The sequence below is a fragment of the Nelumbo lutea genome, chromosome 1 (genome assembly GCF_056320005.1).
Source record: "Nelumbo lutea isolate HS-2025 chromosome 1, American lotus-T2T, whole genome shotgun sequence".
NCBI classification, from domain to species: domain Eukaryota; kingdom Viridiplantae; phylum Streptophyta; class Magnoliopsida; order Proteales; family Nelumbonaceae; genus Nelumbo; species Nelumbo lutea.
In genome coordinates, this window is record NC_142684.1 from 106,170,631 (window position 1) to 106,188,871 (window position 18,241).

General features: G+C 37.8%; 1 protein-coding gene across 3 annotated transcripts in view; it reads left to right on the forward strand.

Annotated features, from left to right (window-relative positions):
- The window catches only part of LOC148876615 (kinesin-like protein KIN-14B), a 131,206-nt gene that overhangs the window by 48,641 nt on the left and 64,324 nt on the right, over positions 1-18,241 (forward strand). For all 3 annotated transcript variants that reach the window (XM_088977228.1, XM_088977391.1, XM_088977309.1), the window contains 5 exons: positions 694-845; positions 1,108-1,281; positions 6,817-6,963; positions 7,142-7,327; positions 7,672-7,743. In XM_088977228.1, coding sequence (XP_088833354.1) covers positions 694-845; positions 1,108-1,281; positions 6,817-6,963; positions 7,142-7,327; positions 7,672-7,743 — 731 coding nt within the window. The remainder of the gene's footprint in view (positions 1-693; positions 846-1,107; positions 1,282-6,816; positions 6,964-7,141; positions 7,328-7,671; positions 7,744-18,241) is intronic.

Below are 18,241 nucleotides of genomic sequence, written 5' to 3' on the forward strand. Positions count from 1 at the left end.
TTGTCTGGAAACCTTCCAGTACTGCTTGAAGCGTGGCGTTTGAAAGGTTTCAGCAGGAGAGGGAAGACATTGTGGAAATCCACCCTTTTTGCCTTGAGCTGGGAGTATGGAAGGAATGCATATAGGAGGATCTTTCAAGGCAAATGCTTGACCATGAATAATAAGCAGAAGTGAAGACTCCCTTATTCAGTGGGTCTGCACCCTAAAGCTCTTTGTGGGGCTCTAGCATTATCACTTGATCCAAATTTTTTATAACATCCTTTACCTTTCATACATTTGTACTGATTGTTGTTGAGATCTGATTGTTTATGATGATTACTTTTCCATTTTCTGTGCATCTGTGCAGGGAAGTTTTCTTTATTAATTTTGTACATATGATGAGATGTATCTGTGATGCCAGCCTGATGTAATTAAAGTATTGGTTATGCATATGATTGTACATCAGTGATGCATTTCATTTTTTTCATTTATCCTTGTGTGAAAGGTTTAATGTCTATTTTCCTCTCTTAGAAACTAGTTCTTTGTACTTTCTCAACTTTTATATCAATGAAGCTCTTCCGATCTGGTTACTGACAAAACAGAAAAAAGTATCTGTACTGTGTCATAGGGAATGTTCTCTCTCTCTCTCTCTCTCTCTCTTTTTTCTTTTTTCTTTTTAAACCTTAGTTTTTAATTGTCAAGCTCCATTTATAGGTGGAAGCTCAAAAACATTGATGATTGTAAATATTTGCCCAAATGTTTCAAATCTATCTGAGACATTGTCTTCGCTAAAGTTTTCTGCAAGAGCTCGCAATGCTGAACTAAGTCTTGGAAATCGGGATACCATCAAGAAGTGGAGAGATGTGGTAAGTTCCCTATGAAACCTTTTTTTTTTTCCTTATGAAAGTTGTTTGTCAAGTATAGTAAAGTTAGTTTCAGTCTAATGTTTTGTGATTCCTTTTTTACTGTAGTAAAAGATTGGTCTTGGAATAATTGGTGGTTTGGCTAAATTTTGTCTAATTATATCAATGCTATAAAAATCTCATATTGGTTAATGTGTTGATTTGCTCATGTCTTAAAGTGCATTATGTTCCGTTGGCTTACTCATAACCTTGGATGGATTTGTAGGCTAATGATGCACGAAAAGAATTATATGAGAAAGAAAAGGAAATCCATGATCTAAAACAAGAAGTGTTGGGTTTAAAGCAAGCACTGAATGATGCAAATGATCAGTGCGTCCTTCTTTTCAATGAAGTCCAAAAAGCTTGGAAAGTGTCTTTTACCCTACAGTCTGATCTGAAGGTGTTGAAACTTTCTTACTGTTCTTTCCTGTGCTTCTTGTTATCATATGTTGTAAGGATTTTTTGCTCTATCTGTGCTTCTTGTTATTGTATGTTGTAAGGATTTTTTGCACTATCTGTGCTTCATTCTATCATATGTTGTAAGGATTTTTTGCAATATCTTTTTATGGCTTATAAGCATGGTCTTATTATCTGTCATCCCTTCTCACTGTTATTCTTCTGTGGGAAAGCCACTTGACTTTGCCTGTGGGGGATGTGAGAAAGCATACAAAATGTGTGAAATGTAGCATACAACTTCTAGTTTTCATTTCTTTTGAGTCAGTAATGGATTATAATTAACTTTTGTTAGAAAACAGAAAGTAGAGGTAACTAGTAAGTACAGTATGTGCTAGGCTTTGATCAGCCAGCACACCATGTATGGTTAATGAGAACCATTACCTTAAAAGATGATGCAATCAAGCTTCAAGTATCAACATATCTAAAACGTTACTCATGAACCCATTACTAAAAATTTGTATGAATAAATACTAAATAATACATTGTAATTTTTTGACTAGTAATGTGTCTATTTTATTAAAGTTACTAGGAAGATTGGAAGACAATCTTGATTATGCCACAAAAACACCTAAAGCTTAGTTTAGCTTAGCCACCTAACCATAGTTTTCAAGGTGCCAAGGCGAGGCTAGGCAACAGGGGGGTGCCTTGTCGCCTGGTTGCCTAGGTGATGGATTTTTTTAAGTGAAAAATACATATCCTAGGTAGTCCCCTAGGAGCCATAACCATATTTCCTTAATAACTATCCATAATTTTCTTAACTTCATGTTTATGTCTAGAAAATCAACATATTTATGAGAAGAAAAAGAAGAAAGAAAAGAAAAATCACAAAATATGGGGACTGAACCCCTATTTTTGTTATAGGAAAAGAAGAAGAAGATGTGGAGAAAGAAATGTGTTGATTAGACAAAACTTTAAGTTTTTCCCTTACTTATTGGTTTAAATTCTGAAGTCTTTCAGGGGTTCAATACAGCAGTTAGCAATGTTTGTGTTGATTAAACCCTAACAAATAAGAAAATAATAAAAAGAAATTAGTTTATAAACACAAAAAATGAATAGTTTTGTTTAATAATGTCTATTTTGTAATTATAATCTAAAAAAAGTAACAATATAAAAGAATTTTATAAGACACTATACAAAACTGCTAGGCGACTGGGCAAGGCGAGCCTTCAAGGGCGCCTTTTCGCCTAGGCTCACCTAGGCGCCCACCTAGGCATCGCCTTGACAACTATGTGCCTAGCCTTTAGTTTATGTCATTGTTTCAAATTATAGATAAAACTCCTAGGGGATGATCCAAAATAATAAGGTTTTCTTTGACTCCTTGTCTTGCTAATTTTTATCAGCCAAAGTTCTGGCTGATCTGTTGATCCAAGTGAATGTTGTCCTCATCTCCCTTGCTAAAATCCTTTCTTCTCTTATTAAACATCTATATTGCCATAAGCCTATGGTATTTTTTTAAACCATTCCACTACAACCCAAGAGTCAATCTTCTACCTTTCCATCTCTATAGTTAAGATTTCTGTGGAATCTTAATCCAATTGAGTCTTCACACCCAACTGGACCAGATTAAATTGCTGTGGCTAACACTTCACCCTTTCTGATTAAACCCTCTTTTCCTGAGTTTGCTCGCTTGTTGAAGCTGCAAGCATTGAAAGTTTGTTTTATTGAATTGTTTGAAGGTGGTATCCATCTTGGTGTTTCCATTCTCCTGATTAAGGAAGGATGACAAGCCAATCTTTGGCAAATGCATGGTTATCAGCTAGGGGTTCTTTCTATTCAAAGATGCAGAGGAAATTGAAAGTGGGTATTTACTAAAAAGCTGGATTTTGATGGCAGCGGGGGTCAATGAGGGTAGTGGTGAAGGATTGCGGGAAGTTGAAAGAGAGTTTGCAATGGATAGTTTGTGTCTGGTTTGTAGACTTTTTCAATTCTTTTCTGGATGAGCAGGATGTTTTCAGATGGGCGATGATCAAGAGGAGCATGTTTAGTTTCATTGATGTTAGAAAGCTGAATGCAGGATTGTTTATGTTCATGTTCAAGAAGAAGGAAGATGCAGAAGAGGTTCTACTTTCGGAAGAAGGTAGATCATCGAGGTGCCCAGAGTTGCAACTGGGGAAATGGACATCAATGGTCAGACATTTAGAGGATCGAGGAAAAACAATTTTGTTTTGATACATGTCTTCGGTTCATGCTTGGTGTTCTCAAACGTTTCATGAGATTGAGAATGCTTGTGGAAGATTTAAAAGATTTGATTCCCATAACCAAAGCTGGTTTCGACCATAGTGTGCAAGAATCATTGTTGACTAAGTGAAATCCGGTCCATCCCAACTTGTATAAATCTCTTATATGCAGGTGAAACATATGAACTTAGAATAGTGGTGGAATGAGAAGATACAATGTTTGGGTTGGTTGAGAAGTTTTTTGGATACAGAAAGTCTTCTTCTGAATAGGGGAAGGTGGTTGAAGGGAAGGTGAGTAGTCTCTTTGTTGAGAAAGATGAGGAAAATGAAACAATTAATGACAGGGGCAAGACAGTAATTTTAGATGAGGAATATTTTAGAGGTGAGGGAGTTGAGAAGGCATTAGGGGGCGTGAGATGGAGAAAGGGGCTAGTGAAGACAATAGGTGAAGCTAAGAGTGGAAGCTCTGAAGGGTCTAAAGAAATGACGAAGGGAGAGTTGTTGAAAGTGATTGAGGTTGGGGATGCTACTGACATGAGGTAACTTTTTCAACATAAGTGGAAGATGGAATGCATGAGCAAAGGAAAGTGCAAGATGAAGACAAATATAGAAGCAATCTAGTGAAGGATCACAAGCTCCAGGTGAGTCAACAAATAAGTGAAAGGTAAAAATTAGCTCGGGTGAGGTGGGTCGAACTGTAGGTTTGAACATTGAGGACTCTGAAAGGGCTTTGGAGGTGGAATATGTTTACTCAGAAGGGGGAACAGACAAAGGGAAGGAAGAGAGGTTTTAAGATTGGAAGATGAGTTAGGTGGAAAGGAACCGGACGAAGAGGATTTAGAGGGGGTGAACAAGAAAGTCTTTAGAAGAAAGAAGAGAAAATATAGAATAAGACCTGTTTCAAAGGACAAGGGAAGTGAAGAAAAATTGCTAGAAGCATATGCGATTTTGGATGAAACTCATGAGATTGAAAGAAATCTTGACCTGGCTGTTTTTGCAAAGGGAGGAGTTGTTCAGGCTGGTCTGAGTTCTGTTGAAGTTGAAGGGGATAGTCTTAAAGATGGTGATGATCTGGCAGCAGATCATTTTTTTTTGAGAAAAATGCAGTTCTTGAATTAGGAAGGATTGTTGATAATCCTAAGAGTCCTGTGGCTTTTGGAAAGATTCCTGATGCAGTAGGAAGATTCAAGAGCCAAAACAACCATCAAATTGAGGGTGGGATTATTTGGGATCAGGCCCATTAAGAAGGTGAAGAAAACAAAGAAAGCAAGAGACACAGAGTTCTCTGCTAAATCTGATAGAAGAGATGTTTAGTTAGGCATCCTTTAGGCTGGTTTTGGTGAAGCATAGTTAATTTAGTTGTAAGGAGTCAGCTCAAAAATATGTTAAATTTTATTGTTGGCTGAGTGAGCTTTTGTCTGGTGAGTGTTTTTATTTTGGTACGGGTGTTTTTTGTTGCTGATGTGGATAGAAAAACAAATTACATGCACTGCTTCAAGTGTACAGCAATATGCACAAGAAATACCAAGCTGAAAACAACAAAACAAGTTGGATTTTTAGGGATTTCAAAACTGAACCTGAAGTAAAACTCCTCCTGGAACAGTTCCGCTACAGTAACAATGGCATCGAGCTGGCCTCCCACGCAGATACACAGTGATAGAGGGATTGGAAGGTGCCAAAATGGTTTGACTCCTAATTATAAAAAAAAGGGTTGACTCCTCAAAACCCAAGCTCCCAATACTTGAAAACCCTAACTGGGGCCGAGCTACAGTTCAAACAAGAGAGAAAGAACCAAAATAGATCCCTACAGAAAAAACCCCCTTCTCTTTTAATAAGATTCAATGGCTTGCTGGACAAGCCAATTAAAATATTTACATATAAACCCCTAGAATGTTTTCTTTTCACAAATAACTCCTTAACAAAACTTACTTCAAACAAAACCCCTAAAGATAAATTTTATTACAAAAGACCCAAGAGACCAAAACCCAACATATGTACACCCAACTGCCCTTGACGAGAATGTGAATTATAAAATGACGAAAATACCCCTGGATCATATCTGTCAACAATGCTACCCAAAACCAACAATTTGGAATCCTACTACAAAAACATACAAATACAGAATACATTCACATTTTCTTTTTTTTTTTTTCCTTTTTTTTCTATTTTTTTCTTTTTTTTTTGGGTCTCATCAGTTGCCTGGTTGGGTTCTTTTGTTTTCTTTGAATTTGGGGGAGATGTTTTTGGGGGGCTTCTCTTTGGTGGTCGGTGATTCCTTGTCACCTTTTCTTGTACTCTCTTCTCTTTTTCCTAATAAAATTTCTTTTTTATTTATTAGCAAAAAAAATCAACGCTTTGGCAGCCTCTAATGATATATTCTTTGGAAAAATATGCAAAAAATTTTTATGGCAGACCATCCATAACTATTTGAGTTTCAAATGCAGAAAACAGTTCATATTTTAAATTATTATTTGTATGATTTATTTAAAATTTAAATACCTTAAATTAGCAAAAGTTGGGAAAAAGATGAAATTCTCAGGTGACATGGTGATGGATCTATGGGAGTGATAACTGATCCATGGATCTATTGTTTCACCTTTGATAGGACTCTCACCCTTTAGGCTGCATTTGTTAATAATGCAAATGCAAATATATATGGTTCATGAAAATGCACACATGGTTTGGGTTCTGTGTTGATAAATTTTGTATTTTTACCAAACATTGTGGTGGGTACTAGCACGAATTCCAAGAATGGAATCTATTCTTTTTTTTTTTACATTGAGCAACTTTGAGTGCAAAAGTTTGCTTCCATTTTTTCGTAGCAAGTTTTGCTCCCATTTTGAATGCAAGCATATCAGACAAATTGTCATTTTCAATACAAAAACATATTCTTACCAAATGCCTACAACTGAACCGGTGCAAATTTGCTTCAGTTCAACGTTTGCATTCTTGAGTGCAGCTTTATATGCTAATATACAGGAATACCACATGTCATGTAATTTTCAGGTTCCAACAAGAAGGGGACTGCATGTTTATATGCATCTCAAAAGACCATCTTTGGTATCCATCTAGTGTCCTTGAAAAATGATATATGATCATTGCTGACAATTAATCCAAAGAACTTTGAAAGGTTTGAATGTGGAAGTTAACTTGATACTATACTATTTATCAAAACAAAACCTTGACACAATATTCTTTACTAGTCTTGTACTCTTGTCTACTTTCGTTGATATCATTGTGCTGATTCTGTTATGACAGGTTCATACATTATCAAATTTCTGATATTTTTTCCTTTGCTGCAGTCAGAAAACATAATGGTTGCAGAGAAGCTTAAAATTGAAAAGGATCAAAATGCTCAGCTTAGAAATCAAGTTGCTCATCTCTTACAATTAGAGCAAGAACAGAAAATGCAGATACAACAAAGGGATGCAACAGTTCAGGCCCTGCAGGTATCAATGCAACTAGATTAAATTTTGTGAGATTCTATCATTGCTTTATGATATAAAGGTGCTAAACCATGATAAATACTCTTGAAATTGTGAGATCTGAGATATTCTCTGGATTGGTGTATAATTTGTTTTTCCCTAAGTTAATCAGATATCCTCTCAATTTTCCTTTTTAATGTAGGCAAAAATTATGAGCATCGAGTTGCAACTGAACGAAACTCTCCGTTCTGCTGATGCGAGGTCAGCAATTGGTTCAGAATCTACTGGGGTTTTACCAACTACAAAATCAACAGGAGACAGTAATGATTCTTCAGCTGTTACCAAGAAACTTGAGGAGGAACTCTCAAAACGTGATGCACTTATTGAGGTATATGCTCATATGCTCTTTAGTGCTTTGTTGAGGTTTCACTATCATTCAAATGGTTATTTGGAACAGGCAAAGTTTTTAATTGCTTCTTAGGATGTTTAATTATTAGGGGTAGAGATTCTGTACTATTTGGGCTGTTTTCTGTCCATGAATATAGAGATTCGTAGTTTGCCTATCAGTGCTAATCATGTCCTATGATTTGTTCAAGATTTTTGTGTTGTAAAGTATTGCGAATTGTGATATCATGTAATGGAACTCAGACATGAAAACTTTATTTTCTTTTACATTTCTTTTTTTTTTTAATTTCAATTTTTTATATATTATTTAATGTGTGATTTCTGCAGAGGTTGCATGAAGAAAATGAGAAGCTGTTTGATAGGTTGACAGAAAAATCTGCATTAGGTGGATCAACCAAGGTTAGTATTCTTATTAGCAGTTTATTGTATTTTCATGGTGTAAGTGCTCTTTTATTTTAGTGTAGGTGAATTGCCTTATTTACTTTAAGAAAATGTAACTAGTCTTATAACTTGTTCTATTTTACACATCTATTTAAGTGAATTTTTTGGTCACTTAATGAGGAAAACATAAAATTACAAATTACTTGATCTTGTTCAAAAGTTGTTGAGTATGGCAATAAATGAGTACATATATGTTTTTTCCAGTTAAAAACTCAATTTGGTGTTTAGTCATTGCAATATTGATGAAAGTAATCATCTCGGTTAACCAAGTTAAATAATTAAATCATTAATTGATTGTAGTATTGTAGCCAATTTGGTTAGATGCATGCTTTCTTTTTCTTCAAGTTGCATACCTTGCCTTGCATTTCCATACCATACATACCTAGTGGAAGTGACATATAAACCTCTTCATTCAAGTCTCCATTTAAGAAAGCATTCTTCACATCAAATTGATGTAAGGGCTAGTCGAAACTCACTACAAAGGATAAAATGAAATCGGTTAATTTTTCTAAAAAAAGGATAAAAGAACTCTCACTATAGTCATTTTTGCAACTACTAAGTAAGTCTCCATACAATCAACTCCATATACCTGAGTATAACCCTTGGCTACTAGCCGAGCCTTATACCTCTCAATGGTGTCATCAACATGATACTAGATAGTGAGCACCCACTTACATCCCACCGGTTCCTTCCCATGAGGCAAATCCATAATATCATAGGTATGATTTTTATGAAGTCTTGCTATTTTAGTTCTCATAGCCTCTTTCCATTCTGGCTTAGACAAGGCCTCTATGACTGACTTGGGTATAGGTTGAGAAGAAATGGAGGCTAAGAATTAATAATAAGATGGGATAACAGGTTGTAAGACATGTGTTTGGAACTTAACTTTTCTCACAACAATTGGTATGCCCAACTCTGGGAGGGAACAACTTGATGGTGAAGGGCTTGTCCTCTCTTCAGGGTTGAGTGTCTGAGGCTCAATTGTAGATGAGGAAACAACCTGATCATATATCGTAGCCTTTGTCTCTGGTACCATCTTTGAACATTAAGATGAGTAATGAAAACTGGAGGATTAGTAGGAGGAGCATGAGTGGTAGAATTGGGAGATGAAGGCTTTGCCATTGGAGTAGAAGGAACCACAGGAGGCTCAACCTTAGGATCAATAAGAGAAGGTTGAGGAAGTGGTGGAGAAAACAGTTCAGTGGAATGCACCCCCTCAGAAGAATGACCATAAAATGGAAGTGACTCTACAAAGGTAATATCTATGGAGACTGTTAGACAGTGTATGCCTTTAGCTCCAATCAAATTGATGTACTAATACATTTATTGTAAATGAGTAAAGGCACATAATTGTTTCATGTTATGATTGGTGTGTTTCTGTGTAATTACCCCTTAAACTAGACACTTATGAGACTTGTGTTAGTTTAGAATGTGTTGCCAAAAAGGTTGGGGCAGCCTGTCTCAGTTGCCAGGGTTGGACCCGAAGCACATGTAGTGTGTGTTTGTTTGAAACACTGAACCCAGACTAATTTCTAGTTATGCCCTGGACCTTGGAGACTGATGGGCAAAATTGGAAAGTTACACCTAGCCCTAGACTCGATTATGGTAGTGCACTAGGTGTCGAATTGGGTTGTCTTTGAAATTCCAATCAGTGAGATCCTTTGGGGGTCAAGACCTAGGTATGTTGGGGCAGTCTGAGAATTCACTCGAGTGGGTGATCATAGTGACAGATAAGCCCCTTTGTCGGACAAAGTGAATGATCGGGACTGCACTCTCTGATGGAAACCAAAATTGCCGATAGTCTATTTCAACCGTGTTTGAGATTTGTTTTGCAAAATATATTTATATGATAACATATATATTATGTTTTAAGAAAAGGGTTTGCAAAAGGTTTTAATTCCCGGGACCCAATCGAGCAGAGAGTGCAACACTACACCTTGCAGCCAGGGGAGAGGTCCTTCCCTATTGGGCAGTGTTTGATGATTATGGGCTGAGAGGTTAAGTGTAAGAGACCATTAAGGGCTGTTTACCCGATGGGCTATATCTTACTTAAGTCTATTATCCTTGGGCCTTCATAGGATGTCTAGACTCAAGGATCATTTACTGTAAATATTGGGCCCATTAAGAGCCCATACTGATGGATTCAGGGGTTCACTGTACTTGACAGTGAATTCGGCTAGGCCTTTTCATAGAGGTTGGGCCGAACCCTTGTGGGCTTATGTAAGGTCATTGTTGGGATCCCATGCAATAGAAAGTGAACCTAAATCGGCCAGTAACTACCTAGGGACTTGAGCCACTTACTTAATGGGCCTAAAGCTCATGATTAATTGGATTAATCAAGTGGTCACATGACAACTTAAGCAGTAATGTGACTTGGGTGAATATGGGTTTGGATAAGGGTCTAGAGCATCCATTAGGATAAGAGGATAAGTCTTATCCACTTAGACAGTCCAAATCCAAATAAAGATTTCAATTAAGAACCTCCTAATTTGATTAGGGGTGGTGCTCCTTAAGGTATAAGTAAGGAGAGATCGAACTGCTCCAGTTACACATCTACTATCAGTTCTCTCTCTCTGCTCTTGCCGCCCTGGAAACCCTAATTCGTTCTCCACCTTTGACTGATCTTGATCAGTTCTGCTTTCTGATTTTGCATGAAAATATCAGAATTATTTCGTGCTCACCTCCCTTGTACGATCCAATATGTTGTATTGCAGTTTTGGTGAAAACTGTGTTGCTGAACTGGCTTCATTCCAAGCTGCGCCATCTTTAGTGGAGGCAGGTTTTGGGATTTAGTTTGGGTGTGAACTACTACTTTGGGAACTACACTTGTGGAATTTGTATAAGGTATACTTCTCCCTTCCTTTTGGTTTCAAAATTGGTTCAGTTTCGGTGCAAGAACGATCATTGAAAAATGCAGTTTTTCTAAAATTGGGAATACGATTCCTGGAAGGTTGCAAGAAAAATTTTGAAATTTCATCCAACCATCCAGCATGGTTCGGCCATCCATATGATGGATCTAATCTTCCTTTAGAGACAAAACGAGTTCCACTAGTGGGATCAAAACAACAATATCCCTTTTGTGTGGAGGCATACTCTAAGAAAATGCACTTCTAGGCCTTAGGTTCAAACTTATGTGTCTGAGAGCTAGGGACATGAACATAACTCGTGCACCCAAAGACACACAAAGGAATTGGAAACAATTCACTCATAGGAAACATGACACCAAAGGGACATTTGAACCCCAATACTCGAGAAGACATGCAATTAATAAGGTAGATAGTTGTCATCACTGCATCACCCCAAAATCTCACTAGAACATGGGAGGCAAAAAGGATGCTCTTGGCTACATCGACAACATGCCGATTCTTTTTCTCTCCTATACCATTCTGTTATGGAGTATAGGGACAAAACTTTGATGTATAACCCCAAACTTCTCAAGGTTAGAAACAAGATAAAACCAGGTTAACATTCCCTGCTACCCCATTCCTTAGCATTATTTGATCGAAATATATTGATGCAGGTATCAAATTGAGTGAGCACAAATTCATGATTTTTTTTTTGATGAATGCACAAATTCATGAAATTGTTTTACTAGTTTGGCTACTTTAGCATGGAAACAAAAGATAAAGTCGGGTGTAACGAGAAAAATCATCAATAAACATGATAAAATATTTATATCCACCCATGCAAGGTAAATGTTATGACCCCCACACATCAGAGTGAACAATATGAAAAGGAATTATAGATCTTTTATTACTTGTAGATAGACCTGGCAATTGGGTTGGGTAAATACACGTCGGGTTGATTTTGGGTAGGGTTGAATTTCGGGTTGGGTTATCAAATGCTAGACCCTAACCCTAAATGTTCGGGTTAGGGTTGACCCATGGGTCAATTCGGGTCATCCTAATAAATAACTGAAATTTAAAGAATAAAGAAAAACTACATGAAAAATGCCGAAGTTAAAGGAATTAACCTTGAAATTCCAAATATAAAATAAAAAAATTGAACATTTAACAATTTATAGAGTAAACAATGAAGAGTAAAGACTAAATAGAAAAAATTAAAGAGTGGAAACTTCTAATGGTGCATAAATATTCCTAATTAGACTTGACAATCGGGTTAGCGGGTTGACCCATGACCCAACCCAACCCAACCCATTTTTTTCTGGGTTGGGTTGGGCCGGGTCGGATCATTCTCACATTCATGTAGCTAAGTATGAGACCCTAACCTTGTTTTTTCGGGTTGGTTTTGGTCGGGTTCGCGGGTTGGGTCAACTTTTTGCCAGTTCTACTTGCAAAAAAAGAGTTTTTACAATGCTTTGACAACTTGCGTGACTCACAATGTAGACTTGGCAACTTAGTTTCTTTAAACAAAGTCGGAAACAAAGCTCACCGAAGAAAAAGAAATATGGCCCAGACGATAATGACATAACATAGTACGATTGATTGACTTTGACACATTTGACCCAAAAGCTGCTCTCGGAGGTGATACTTGACTTTGTCCAGGCATGTTTAGTAGGCATATCCCATTTGCCTCATGGCCACTCTCAATCACCTTTTGAGGTCTATTTCCTTAAAAAAACACAATAAGAAGGATTGAGGTTAAGGCGAGGGTGTCTGAAGCTCTGATGTTTCCCTTGCCAGGGATAGGAGCAAGAGAGCCATCAACAAGGATAATCTTATCTTGACTTGATAAAAGCTGGTTAACTAGAAAATAAATAGGATAAACTAGTCATATGGCCATAGGCATCAGAATCAATCGTCTAAGGGATCCTATGATTACTTGAGATAGAAGCATGATTCACAATATCACGAATACCTGAATGGACATATACAAATGAGGAGGGAATTGCCTCTATTGAAGTAGATGTTGTAGCAGTAGACTCTAGGTGACTAATTATTCAGCCATACTTCTTATACTCTGCCCTAGAGGCTGCTAGTTTCTCTCCCATTGACTTCTCACCACTATGCCCTTGTTTACTCTGTGAGGAGGTGGGTACATTTGCATTTCCACCTTTCCCAGTCTCATTCCTTTTTCCACTGTTTGCATTTTTGAGTATTCAAGGTACAAGCTCTGGATGCCACTTCCAAGAGATGTCTTTAGTTTGTTTAGGCTTCTTGCAATATTCACAAACATCTTTCTTTCTTCCCAGTATTGACCTTTGGCTTCATCCCAACATTAGCATAGTGATCCATCTGTAGCTCTACAAACTGAACTTGTCTCTTGCTCTCCTCACTACTCATCATAGCATAAGCCTGAGATAAAGTCACCTCATCCTTTGTCAAAACATTTTGTCTCACAATATCATACTTCGAGTTGAGTCTAGTAAGGAATTCAAAAACCCGATTTCTTTCCACTAGCTTCTTATGTATTTCAACATCCTTTGTACACCCCAAACCACAATCTCCATCAAATCAATCTCATGCCAAAGAAGTTTTAGCATGGAGAAGTAAATGACTAAGGGCTTCTCCCCCTCTCTTAGATTATTTACATCATTCTTCAATTTGTAAGCCTGGACAACATTCAATTTTTGGAATAGGTCTTCGTGACACTATCCCACACCTCCTTGCAGTTTCTATCCACAAGTAGTGCTGGCTTATATGTGGCTGCATAGAATATACTAACTAACCCACTTTTGTACAATTCTCTTACATCCACCTCGAATAGATAGGGTCATCCTCCCCCGGTTTCTTTTTGCTCTTGGTGATGTAACCCCATTTCCCTCTACAACACACATGTATCTTAAGAGATAGAGACCGGGCTAAATAATTGGTGTCATCCAACTTCACAATGGCCACTGCCCCTAAAAGATTCTCCATTAACTCCCCATGTCCAAACCTAGAATCTGTGGGATATCTAGTTTTTCCTCCTGTTTGCTCCATTGAGTGAAACGAAGATCAAAATAAGTCTCAACTAAGATAGAATTGCTATCCCAAGCAAAAAACTACTCTTCAAACAACCAAATCTAGAGTTTCATAGGACCCACTCGAATGAGAGAAGAGGAGAAAGATCAACTGCTCCTATTAGAGGTTCCAGAACCTTGTCCAACTCAAATCGACCTTAATGAAAATCAAAAGGCTACCCTTTGATCCCAAGCGCCAACTTCAAAGTGTCTCTAGGACCTCTAACTAGTTTTCTCTAGTTGTCTAGGGTTTTAGGGAAAAAACTCCAATAACCTGCCTTGAACTTCAACTGGGATGATAGATTTCAGAAAACCTCTCCAAAACCCCTCCCAATTGGCTGCATAAGCTGCTTCCTAATCATCCGATCAATTCTCCATACACAATGTATGGGCAAAGAAAGAAGAAAGAAAAGAAGGTGAGAACCTGCTCTAATACCGAGTTGTAAATCACACCTGCAATAATCCGAATTAAAAGAAAAAAAAGGAGAAAAGGAGATTGAAGAGAGAGAAGTGGAGGAAAATGGAAGAAATGGAAGAAGAAGATAGAGTAGTTCCGAACCTCTCTTCAGCCCCCAACGATCTCTTTTATTCTTTTGTTGTAAAATATAAGGACAATTACATGAGTGCCCTTAGTAGGGCGTCCATCAGTAAAGACAACAATAAAAAACAATAAAAAAAGAGAAAACAAGCTCATAACTAGGGCCCACTAGCTATTAACACAATTCATAAACACAACTTAAAGCAAAACAATGAAACTAAGACCCATTCGGCCCATTATCTCTACAGTCTTCAACTTGCATAGTGTATAACATAGTTGTTAAGGTGCCTCAGTGACCACAAGGCGCCTAGGCGACCACATGATGCCTAGGTGGTCACCTAGGTGGCGCCTAGGCAATGGAATTTGAAAGTATAAAATAAAGATCCCTAACCCTTCTAAATCTACTGTTTTAGTTTTTTATATTGACCAACATGCCATATACTAGTTATTAGCAATAAATTTATTCAAATAAAACATAAAATTCCATCATATACATCATACCTATTTCATGTTAACAAAAAAACAAGGAATGTAGCAAAAAAAGAGAGAAAAATAAGGGGGGCAGAGCCCTTGCTTTGTTCCCAAAAAATATTTCCTACAAAAGAAAAAAACATAGCAGTTAAAGGACATGGAGCAAAAGAGAAAAATAGGAGTAAGAGACTTGAACTGTGTTTAAGGTGGCAGAGGCCCTGTTTCGGGTTAATAAAAAGGGAGAATGCTGCAAAAAAGGAGAGAAAAATAAAGGGACAAAGCCCCTATTTTGTCCCAAACAAAGCATAACTAAAAAAAGTGCAAAAAAATGTAGGAAAGTTGGAGCGCAACGCTTGTTGAAGAAGAAGAAGACGAAGGGGGCGGAACCCTTGTTTCGTTTCCAAAAGTTAAAAAAAAAAATGGAAATAAATTATTGGAGTACTGGGTTTATTTGAGAATGGAGGAGGGAGGAGGAGGTTAGAGAGGCGGATCCCCTGTTTCATTCCAAAAAAGTGAGAAAGAGGACCACAAAACAATTGGATTGTTTAAGAAGAAGAAACTTATCGGGAGGTCTCAGATGACTTGGATTGAGTCCTTGGTTTCTCTTCTTAGTCTCAGTTCAGAACTCAAACCCAAAGAAACTTTCGTAGCTTTAGTAAGAAAGATTTATCTTTATAAATAACGTTGTAACATACAACAAGATGTATTCTAATAAAATAAAACCAACAAATAAAATGATTCAATATATATAAAGGCATTCAAAAAATGATATAATGTGTATATGTGTGAGCGCCTAATACAAAAAACACTTGGCGTTGGGCGAGGCAACTTCTAAAAATCGCCTAGTTGCCTAGGTGCTTGATAACTTTGCTGCATACCTTATAAATCGTCATTCGATAAAGCGTTCTTGATATCTAGCTACTAAAGGTTCCAATCAAAATTTGTTGCCAATGAAAGGAGGTCTCTAATGGAAATTATAAAAAAAAGGACTCTAATGGAGTCTACAAGTGCAAAAGTCTCCACATAGTCTACCTCATATATCTGATTTAACCCTTTTGCTACCAATTTAGCTTTACACCTTTCCGTTGTACCATCAACCCTCAACCTTATACTTGACTATGAACACCCACTTACGTCCCACTAGTTCTTTTCCTTCAGGAAGATCTACCAATTCCTGAGTGCCATTTTTATGTAAGGTGTTAGTTTCTTCTTTCATTTCATTTGTCTATTCACGTATAGATAAAGCTTTTGCCACATTCTTAGGAATCAAAACCTTGTTAATGGAAGTAAGAAAAATATGGAAAGTGTTAGATAGTGTATGCCCTTAGCTCCAATCAGATTGATGTGCATTATGACATTTATTGTAAATGAATAAAGTACATATTTGATTCATGTTATTATGGTGTGTTTCTGTGTGATACCCTTAAACTGGACACTTATGAAACTCGTGTTAGTTTAGAATGTTCATAGCCGTTGGATAAGTGTGGGGAGATTTATCCTGCTAAGGCTGACACTAATGTGCCGCCAAGTGTTGGGGTGGCCTGTCTCAACTGCCAGGGTGAGACCCGAGGTACATGCAGTGTAGGTTTACTTGAAACCCTGAATCGGACCAGATTTTCAATATTGCCCTGGACATTGGAGATTAGTGGGCAAAACTGGAAAGTTACACCTGACCCCCAGACTTGATTATGGTACTGCACTAGGTGTCGGATTGGGTTGTCTTTGATATGCCAATCAGTGAGATCCTTAGCGGGGGTCATAACCTGGGTATGTTGGGACAGTCCGGGAATTCATCTGAGTGGGTGATCATAGTGGCAGGATCAGCCCCTTTGTCGGACAAATGTAATGATCGGGGATGCACTCTCTCTGATGGAAACCAAGACTGCTGGCAACCGATTTCAATCGTTGAAATTTGTTTTGTAAAATATATTTTATATACGGATATAAAAATATATATATATATATATATATATATATATATTATGGTTTCAAATTGTTTGCAAAAGGTTTTAATTCCCGGGATTCATGTGAGTAGAGAGTGCAACAATGTTCCTTGCAGCCGAGGGAGATGTCTTCTCTTGTTAGGCACTGTAATGTCATTATGGGCTGAGAGATTAAGTGTAAGACCATTGAGGGTAATACCTGATGGGCTAATCTTGCATCTGCCCACAGTCCCTGGGTTTTTATAAAGTGGCGTGGCCCATAGACCACTTAGTGTAAGTGATGGGCTTCAGGGGGTTCACTGTCTTTTCAATGAATTCGGCCAGGCCTTGTAATAGAGGCTGGGTTGAACCCATGTGGCTGATGTGTAGATCAATGTTTGGGTCCCACGCCATACAAAGAAGCCCAACTGGGAAGCAGTTTGAGCACTTAGACTTCATGGGCCTAAAAGCCCATTTCGAATTGTGCTGATATGATCAGTTAAATAAAAGGGCGGATCTGGGATTAAATCGGCAGATAGGATAGGGTCTTACCTTTTCCACTCAGAGAGTCCAGATCTGAATACAGATTCAGATATGGAAACCTCCTAACGAGATTAGGAGAGAGCTGATCTAATATGCAGATAAGATAAGGGTTTGTTCTTATCTCTTAAAGAGGACTCCTAATCCAAATACAGATTTGGAATAGGAAACTCCTAATGAGATTAGGAGCTCTCTTTAAGGCTATAAAAGGTGGAAGGGGGCGAACCATTCAGATCATCAAATACTCCTGCCTTCCAGAGATACAAGATCTCAGAGCATTGAGAGAAGTCGAATGCAGTGTGACTGCGCCTTCTCCCTGCGTTATCCTCCTGCGGCCGCCATACTGCCAGTTCGTTCTCCAGTTTCATAGGAGTGATCAAGATCAGATCTTGATATCAGTCTTTGGAGAAAGACTGATTTGAAGTTGTGCTCACTGCCTCCATCGAATTCTTGTGAAGGGTTCAGTTCTTGGGAATAACACTGTTGATTCTGCGCCACCCTACACTGTGTTATCTTCAGTGGGAGCAGTCTTTGGAGATTTTCTCTGGGCGTGAACACCTTCATCGGAAGATACTATTTTCTTCGTATCGGGTATATCCCTCTCCTTCCTTTTGGTTCAGATCTGGTTCAGTTCTTGGTTCAAGATTGATCATTGAAAAATGCAGTTTTTTTAAAACAGGGAATGTGATTCCAGATGGGAGAGAGAGAAATTTTTGAAATTTCTCCCTACCTTCCTACAGGTTTCGGCCATCTATATGATGGATCTGTTATCCCTTCAGAAAGAGGATAAAACATGATCATAGTAAACAAAGTGAGAGATAGGATGTTTAGTAGTATAGGATCTAACACCCTTTCTCTTAGCAATAGGAATATCCAGATAATCAATAGTAGAAGTATCTACATCCATGGGGTCAGGCATATTAATTGGAATGAGAATACCTGGTTGTGAAGGATTTGCCTCTGGAGTGTCTAATGGCATTAGTTGCATTGATTTAGGTTGTTCCACAACTGTTGAACTCTGCTGTTCCTTACAACGATGAAAGAAAACACAGTATGGAGGAGGACCATAAAGGAGGAATTTGA